Below are 8,732 nucleotides of genomic sequence, written 5' to 3' on the forward strand. Positions count from 1 at the left end.
GGGTATGTGCGTGCAGGACCCGCCAGTGTCCAGATCTTGGGGAGGGCAACTCAAAGCCTGACTTGGCCAGCACCCGTCCCTCCTGTCCCTGAAGGTCAAGAGTTCTCCCTGCCAGCAGCAGGGATTGCCTGGGCTCTGCCAGCAGCACTCTGAGCTCCCACCTATATCCTCGTTTGGGGATAGTGGTTGGGTTTTTTTTTTGGACTGGTGAAGGTCCAGGCTGGTTTTCAGGGCTCCCAGGCCGTAACACAATCCCCTGCTTTGGCTTGTAAAGTGATCGCCGCAGGGTTCGGGAAGGAATTTTCCTCCCCTCCCACCTCCACAGCCTCACACCGGTTGACTCGTGCATCAATAATAAATGCGGAGATCTCGCGTAGCTTTTTATCTCGGAAAAGCTGCACAAACATTAACTAATCCTCGCCGTACCCCTGGCGTTAGGTAACTTGCGTGGATTAGCGAGGGATGAGGGAGGCTGCGGAGGGAAGCAGGAGCGGCGCTGAGGACATTTTCTCGCTCTCTGGTGGATTGGCGGGGGCAGAGGTCAGGGTGATTTTGGGATTTGGGATGGGGGGGGCCATGTGTGTAACCCATCGAGCCGCGTGTCCATTTATCGCAGAGGAAGCTCCATCCCTGGGGATGGGATCTGCCGGCTGTGAGGCAGCTGCTCCTCTCCCTGACTTCTCTTCGACACCAGGAGGGAAACTTTCTACCCTAATTTTCCTGCTGGTGATGCAGCCCTCTGGGCCGCCTTTCCCCAGCAGGCCTGGAGTAAATTGTTGTCCTTCCTTTAACAGCCAGAAGACTTTTTTGTTTTTTAGTACAGCGAGAGTTTTTTTCCTTGCATAGAAGCACACTGGCAGAGCTGTTAATACAGAGTCAGTGGCCAAAGCCACCAGGAAAACTCTCCTGGCCTTATGTTTAAGGGACGATGGGGCTTTGCGGCAGAGGATAGTGGGAGGAGGGAGAGGTGTTGCATTTTGACTGACCCACCCACCGGCATTAACTGGCTTAATCGGAGGTTAGATCTTCTGCTTTCCAGCAAATAATAGACCTTTAAAAAAAAAAAAAAAGGCGATTATTTCAATTTGGGTACAGCAGTTAGCAGATACTTAGCGCTTGCTTAAGAGAGATTCTGCCAGAGGGATTGTTCTGTGTTGATATGATCCTGGCTGGATGCAGATCTCCTGTCTCCCCTCTAACCCCAACGATTTGGGAGGAGCAGGGAGAGGGGCAGGTTGTCCGTAGGCTGTCCGGGACAGATCTACGAAATCCAGCCCTTGGTCCTGTGTAAGTCAACTCCCCAAACTTGGCTTTTTCTCCTCTTGGTAAACAGTTGCTGAAGGCAGTTGCCCTGGAGATAGGGAAACGGTGCAGATAGAAATGGCACGCTTGTAATGTCTGTGATTCAAATATCGCTGGGTCAGTGGCTGCTGCTGGCATGCAGCCTTTTTGGGGAAGCCGGGGTAGCTGTATGCGTTCGGTTACTCTGTGGAAATCATCGAGGATCTAAAGAAAACTGTTGAATCTCTCTGTTTGCCCCTACGTTGTCCTCAGGCTCTCCCCCCATCATGCCTGTCCTGGCCCTGCTCTCAGCAGCCTGTAACAAATCGTCCTCCTGGTTTTGTGGCCACAGACAGGGAGTTTGCAGAGGGACATTTCCCATATCCCTCCCTTGACTTTGTTTGCCTGCTCTAAAGCAGGCTGCGATGTTTGCAAACGCTGGACTGGACTCCAACTCGCTGGCAAGTGTTCAGATCTTCACACGACAGGTTAGCGTTTAAAAGGTGGAAGAGAGATTCTGCTGGCTGGGCTGTGCACCTCTGCCACAGCAGGACAAAGGCTGAGCCACCCCGCAACCCTCTAACGAACCCTCTGCTCCTCCAGCAAGGCGCTTTTTCCTCTCCTTTCGCCATGAAGATTTGCCCTTGTAGGTTTTGACATCGAGAAGACAACCTCCTCCGGTCCCCTCTTCACCTGTGCCCCGGGAAGCGGCTACTCCTGCCGTTTGTCCTGCTGTCAGCCAGGCCCAAAAAAAGGGAAAGCGGCAGCAGTGCAGTGAGAAATACTTAAGCTAGAAAAAAGGGAGGGAGCTGGGAAGGAGTGCAGAGCCTGCTGGGGTGGGTGGTTCCAGCCGGACCCCTGTGCCACAGCATCATAGGTAGTGAATCTGAGCCACCAGGCAGCTTTTGTTCAACTGTCGGGTGTTGCATCTCAGAACTGTGGTTGGAAATAGCGTAGTTACAGTTTGCCAGAGGAATAAATGACCGAAAAGTAATGTTTTCCCAGGTTCTGAGAGGCTGTGTGCCATACAGGCTTCCCTTCTGCAGCTGGTGAGTGCTCTGGGTTGTCTCCCCGCTGTTTGTAGCAGCAGTGGAAACGTTGTGATGTTTGTCTCTCCCGTTGTCTCGAGGCATGCCTGGTGGTAGCACGATCAGAGCTGGTGCGAGTCTTTGGAGGATGAACCTGCTTTTTTCCCTGCTGGAAGAATCCACAAGTGCCTGAATTCGATGCTTTTCCAGGAGAGTCTGATCCCTCAGATTGGGCTGTTGGTGCAGAGGAAGTTCTGCGTGTGCCAGCGGTGATAAGGCAAATAGATTTCTTCAAGCTTTGCTTGAACTGGTCAGTGTCACGTCTGTGGTTTGTGGTAGCAGCTTTTCCTGAAGCGCAAGGAGAAGCCTCGAGCTGCTCAGACCCTGCGATGGGCTGATGTGTGAGAGCCCTCGGCCTCCGAGCTGGCCCGGCTGTCGTGAACCCCTAGAAAATAACTTTTCGTTAGAGACTCTGCAGAACTTTGGGGCCTCCTTTCTGGTGATGTTTGTACAAAACAATTCTGCTTTCATCCCCGTGCGAATCGGTTGTGTTGTGGCTTGGTGGCAGCTCTTCTGGACTGGAAAAGAGACTGGGGAGGAGCTGAGGGTTCAAGATCTGATAGATTCGGACTTGGCTTTTAGGTGGGGGAACACGTGGATTGCATCTGCACCTCCCCGTGTTCTGGAGAATACTCTGGGCTGGAGATGTCATGCTCAGATGTTCTCGTGGGTTTTCCTCACCAAGTTATCTCTTGCCTCCTGCTTTGGGTTTGCTCTCTGGGCTGGAAATCTCTGGGTAGACCCTCAATGTCATTAAGGCTGTGTTCTTCCAGTGTTTTCCCTTTCACCCATCGCCAGGATGCAACAAGGCGGGATGGTGGGCGAGAAATTCATGCTGGCACGGGGCAGGACAAGCGCGACACAGCCAAATAAACTTTTCCTTCCATTTCTGTGCCTGGTGCCTCGGGCAGGGGGTACAGGGGCTCTTGCTTTAGGGCTGCCCACGTGCATCTGGAACCACAAGCTCTGCCTGGCACCGCTCTGAAAGCGAACTGGAACCTGCCTTCCTGCCTGGGGAGGGAGAACCGAGTGGTCAGGCTGGTGTCTCCTGCTGGAGAGCACAGATCTGGAAGCAGCCCTTTTCCCGATGTTCAGGGTGTCGCTGAGGGTGCGCTGAGTTGAATGTTAACGTGGGTGATATTAGTAAATTCGCTGGAGCTTGACGTGGAGATTCTTGGAACATAATAGAGCATCATTACACGCCCTTTTGCGTAACGCCCTCCTGTTCTGCGATGCAGCGGAGGATGGGGGGGACAGACATCAACCCCTATTTTAACCGGTCAGGTTTTAGACTCTTAACTCTCTTCTCAAAGCGGTAAATCCATCTCTGAGAGGTGCGCGCTTCTCAGTGAGTGGGTGGGTTATCTAACCAGATAAAGGAAACCCGGTCCCATCCCCAGAGAAAACCTGTGTGTGTCTGATCTATTCTCTGCTCTGAGCGTCCCGAATACCCTGCAAGCCGATGACCCAGGCCGTGCTCCTGGAGGGCCGGCTGACAGCCAGCGTGGCAGCAGCTTCACAGTAAAAAGCCTCATAGGGAGAGCAGACTCGATGATTTCTGCTTCAGGTTAAACCAGCCTGGAGGTGTGCTAGATGTGTGGGGCGTGAGCAGCCGTCGCCCAAGTCCTTTTAAAGGCGTTTCTGTCCTTGCCAGCCGTTTCGAGTGGCTCTGAAGGCGTTTAACTTCTCTTTTCCCCTTACTGGACTCTAGAAGGCTCTTTCGTGAATGGACACTCCCCCTAACAGCAGGTAGAGGGCAGGCCCACCTCTCAGATCTGCTCGTTAGCACCCATGCGAGCCAGGAGATGCGCTCCTGGCAGGGCAGTCCGTGTGTCCGAGCAGCTGCTGTGATTTCACAAGCTGCGCTGGACCCCAGGAGTTGCACTGAAGGACAGAAGCAGCCACAAGAAAATCGCTTCTGTGTGATGTGGGTCGCGGGGGTTCTCATTGGCTTTCCTCCTGCCTGCTAGAAGTGTGCAACAGGTGAAGTCATCTCATACAAGCAAAACACTCTCCCACCGAGAACAGCCCCCGCGTGGTGACGTAGCTGCTTGAGCCTGGTGTAGTTTTCCTGGGCCCATGTCGCTGTCTCACCTTGTGAGCCCCCGGCAGGGAGGTTTCTGGAGTGCAGTTTGCTTTGTGGGTCTGAATTTGGACGTTACCCTGTGTGATTCGGGGCTGGGCTTTGCTGTTTTTACTGTGGCTGAGGATGTGCACACGGAGGGCAGAGGGAGGTGAGAATCTCAGCTCTTACCGCCGCTGCTCCCCCTCCTCAACTAACAAATCTCAGTGACTCCAGTGTTCGTGTCTGGCTGTGCTGTGTGCCTCGGCCGTCAGAGATGGCTTTTCTCAGGGATATGCATGAGAAGATGTTTTGGAGCAACGTGCTGATTCCACCCTCACTCCCCCTTTGTAATTTCATGATAATGAATAGGCTGAATTTATACTCTAAAACCTCATTTTCTCCATGACTTGTTTTACAGTGTTGTGCCAGGTGAGGGTTTCCTATGGTTTATGCTAAAAAATTCTTTCCCGAAGTTTCTTCCTTTCCAGCTTCAGCGGGCCTGGGGAATGGTGTTTGGAGGAGGAATTTGTGGTGGAAGTTAGGAAATGACTGGCCAAACTGAATTGTTGAGGCCAGCATCTGCTTTCTGCTTCTGCCTGTCATCTTTCTCACGGTGGCTTTTTGTTTTTATTGTCAGTGGATATGCAGCTGATGAAATTACACACTGTATTCGACCACAGGACATCAAGGAGAGAAGAGCTGTCATCATCCTTCGAAAGTAAGTGTTGAAGCCCTCCGGACAGTAAGATAAACTTGGATGCGGTGTTGTCATCTTTCCGAAGGTGCTTTGAAAGAAACACCGGAAAACTGTCTTGCTTGTTAATTTGCTGGCTTGATCTTACATCTTGATTAGATGTCACTCTAATGTTTGCTTGTCTCTTGCCGTACCCATCGCTGGCCTGCTGGAAGTAGGTGGAACTCGTTACCGCAGAGTTAATCACTTTTTGGCTCCATGCAGCAGCACTTCGTTGTCATGTCTGGGTTTGCAAGCCCTCTTCGTGTCCAAACACCTGGCTTGCACTGGCTGCCCAACTCCAAACAGCCAGGATTTTGGACTCTCTTGGTTTGGGCTCTGTCTTCAGGTGTCTGATCATAAGATACCACAGGTGTGAATTACCTACATGGTCCTTTGAAGGTGATGCTTGCGATGGAGAATATGCTATGAAGCAGATGAAGTTTTTTGGCTAGCATGGCTTTCATTTCTAGGGAGAGGAAGATGCTGGCTTTCGGAGGGAAATGGATGCAGTGAGTTTAGTGATGGGTTTACAGAGCTTGTCCTTTGAGCTGGTGTTGGGAAGCCAAGCTCTGTGAGTTGTGGTAGAGGATACGCTGTCTTGATGGCATTTTATTAACCAGTGCTTGAAACTAAAGCTCTTAAGAAAATGGAGAAAATAATAAACCAACCCCACCCCAAACTCCCTCAGCATAACTTTTTTTTTTTCCTTTTTGCACCCAGAAATATCCTTCCTCATCAGTTCCTTCTACAAGGACACCAAAAAATGTGATTGCCACATGCTGACCCATGTTGCTTAGAAGGTGTTAGCAGCAATTCCGCTGTCAGGAAATCTTTTTCCAAGTGCAAATGCACAATTTGAGTCCTGTAAACCCAGCCAAAAGCGTGGGCACTGGTGGCAGGGCTGCAGTTGTGGCCAAGGCTGGCATAAGGCTAGCAGGCAAGCGGTCTAGGTGCAGACCTAGCTTTCTGCCAGCTTGCTTGGTTTCAAAATAAGCCTGGCAACATCATGAAGATAACGGCACAAAGCCAATGGAGTGGAGTCGGACATCTGGTTAGAGAGACCTGTGAAATGAGGGCAGGAAAAACAGCAGCCCTGAGGTGTCAGACAGGCAAAATTAGCGCAGACCTGGGGAGACAGGAGGAGACGTGGCAGGTGCTAGAGTGGGGTGCAGAAAGATTGTAACCGAACCACCTGATAGCTGGTTGTGGCTGCGCGAGGTTTAAGGCGAGAGAGGCAAGACCTAAAAGGCTGTTAAGTTCACACAGCTGCCAATGAAAAGCAACGTGAGTGCTGGTGATTGCCAGCAGAAGGCATCTCCAAATCCTGTAGCTGCTTTAGTTGGGCTTTGGGATGGAGAAGCCGCCTGCCCTAGGCTGTGGGGCAGCACCCTAAAAAAGACAGACTCCACTAAATGAACTCAAGCTGCCCAAACTGGCACCGATACCTAACCTACTTGTGTGAACTGGCTCTACCTCTTTCTTTTGCCAGCCTCTGTGAGCTGAGGGTGTTGAGTTAATTTGGTCTGGCCTGTCCTTAAAGCGCAACTGGGGAAGCATCTTCCTGGCTGAGATGTGCCAGGCTGGCCTGGAGCATGGCTGCCAAACAAAGCCTTTAGCTCCTTGCAGAGGAGCTGCTCCATCCTCCCGTGGCAGTGCATCCTTCTGCCTTCCCCTGATTTTGGAGGCCTGGCTTGCGTAGCTTTAGAGCAGAAGCGTCTCTGCCCAGTCAGAGGCAGACAGCGATGGGCCGACGTAGCTGGCAGGCTGAATGAAACCACAACAGGATTTTTTCTCTTGAGCAAAGTGGAAACCCCCTGGTAATTATTTCTGTGTAATCTCCGTAGAGCTCAGCAGCCCTGGTGAATACATGGCAATTGCCTGTTTGCCAAAGGGTGCGCTCTGATTGCTGCCAAATAGAGCTTATTAATTGCTGCTTATCCCTTGTGACGGTGGCCGTCTCCTTGCCGAGTCCTGCACGCGCGGTGCGGCCGTGCTGACCTTTGTCTGCGCTTGCAGCCCTGCGGCGTGTGTAGCGCTGCGGCGAATGCTGTTCCCTCGTCCTGGATCACGCGACTTGGTGCAGTCTGAAATAACGTGTTATGCAACCGGGCAAACAGCTCCTGCCGTTGGTAGCCCGCGAGCCGTCTGGGAGCACCCGGTGGCTCTGTAAAACTCCCCTTCCTCGTTTTGTGGTGAGAATCAGCCTCGAGTTTTCCAGCTCAGTCAGGTCATGGAGTGATATAAACTCTGCCACAGCTGGGATGCTGAGCTCTGAACACGCTCTCAGAGCCTTTCGGGCCCCGTGAGTCTGGATCTGCTCTTGCCTCTGCTCCGAGCGCGTGGTTCTAGAGACGGCTCGTGTTGGCAGCGGCACAGGGCTGCGCGAGCCGGAGCTGCTGGGTTGTGCAGGATGCTGGAGAGCGGTGTGGTTACCAAGTAGGTCATAAACACTTCGCTGCTGTAGCGTGATGATATTTTCAGCGTTTCCTGCGTATCGGAGCGCAGGACTGTGGGGAGCCGGCAAGGTTTGGAAGTGCTTTGAGCAAGAAGCTGGCGGGGGAAGGAACGATGCTCTCGATTTCGCAAGATGCTGCGAGAGGCGGGGGATGGAAATGAGACCTACTGAAGCGGGTCTTAAAAGTCGTTTTAGAGGGCTCGTGCTTTGTAAGCGCTTCATAAGCAGGTACGTCAGGGAGTTATTTAACTTGAACTTTGGTAATTGGCTCTCTGTTTTCACAAAACGTCTGCTCGTACCTACTCCTGCAGCTCATACCTGTGGTGCTTTGTGGACAGAAAAAGCCTGGCTCGTGTTCGCTTGCCCTTTCGGTATATTTGGTGGTTAGTTTGTTTTAATTGTGAGCCCTTAGTTGCTGTTGTATTTAAGAGGTATTTAAACCACCGAACTTGTCCAGGGCAGGATCTGCAGTGCCTTTGGTGTTGGAGCTGGACTGGGTCCAGTCCTGGAGCTGAGAACAGCTCAGGACGACGGCATTGTGGACTCACGCTGGCTCCAGCCTGGCAGCTGCCTGCGGAAGCGGTCCTTGTTTCTGGCACGCTGGGCTGACTTGGGCATCCGTGCCCAGCTCCGTGTGTGCCAGCCTGACACCACCCTGGTTAAACTGAAGAGGTTCTCCCCAATGACGGAGAGGAAACTTGGCAGCTGGATGTGCTTCCTAAGAGGGGTTTAGGTTGGGATTGTCCTCTAGGAACCTCCCATAGGAGCTAAAGTTCAGCACAAGGGAGCAAGTAGTGATTCTCCCCCGTCTTTCACCCACATCCTTTCTGTATTCACCCCTAATCCCAAGAAGGGAGACAGGCTGCAGCAACAATATTAGGGTGCCCTTCCTTATGGGAACTGGCTTGCGTCCCTCTGAAATCGGTGCCTTTGGAGCATCGGCACGACCTTTTAGTGTTGTGGGTTTTTTGCCTGTTCTTGGATTTCAGTCTGTGTTTCAAAACAAGCTTTTGCAGAGCTTGTAAGTTGAGACTGGTAACTGTGCTGTGCTTGGAGATGGTGACAGAGCCGTGATAAGATGCTGGGCCGTTGATTTTTCATTCCTGC

The 8,732-nt window shown here is 52.1% G+C and overlaps 1 protein-coding gene across 1 annotated transcript in view; it reads left to right on the top strand.

Annotated features, from left to right (window-relative positions):
* Positions 1–8,732, top strand: part of ALKBH5 (AlkB family member 5, RNA demethylase) — a gene marked incomplete at its 5' end in the record, with an annotated part of 12,949 nt that overhangs the window by 1,036 nt on the left and 3,181 nt on the right. Inside the window, one exon of the mRNA XM_009870471.1 lies at positions 5,056–5,152. Coding sequence (XP_009868773.1) covers positions 5,056–5,152 — 97 coding nt within the window. The remainder of the gene's footprint in view (positions 1–5,055; positions 5,153–8,732) is intronic.

Source organism: Apaloderma vittatum, unplaced genomic scaffold (genome assembly GCF_000703405.1).
Source record: "Apaloderma vittatum isolate BGI_N311 unplaced genomic scaffold, ASM70340v1 scaffold18795, whole genome shotgun sequence".
Taxonomy (NCBI): domain Eukaryota; kingdom Metazoa; phylum Chordata; class Aves; order Trogoniformes; family Trogonidae; genus Apaloderma; species Apaloderma vittatum.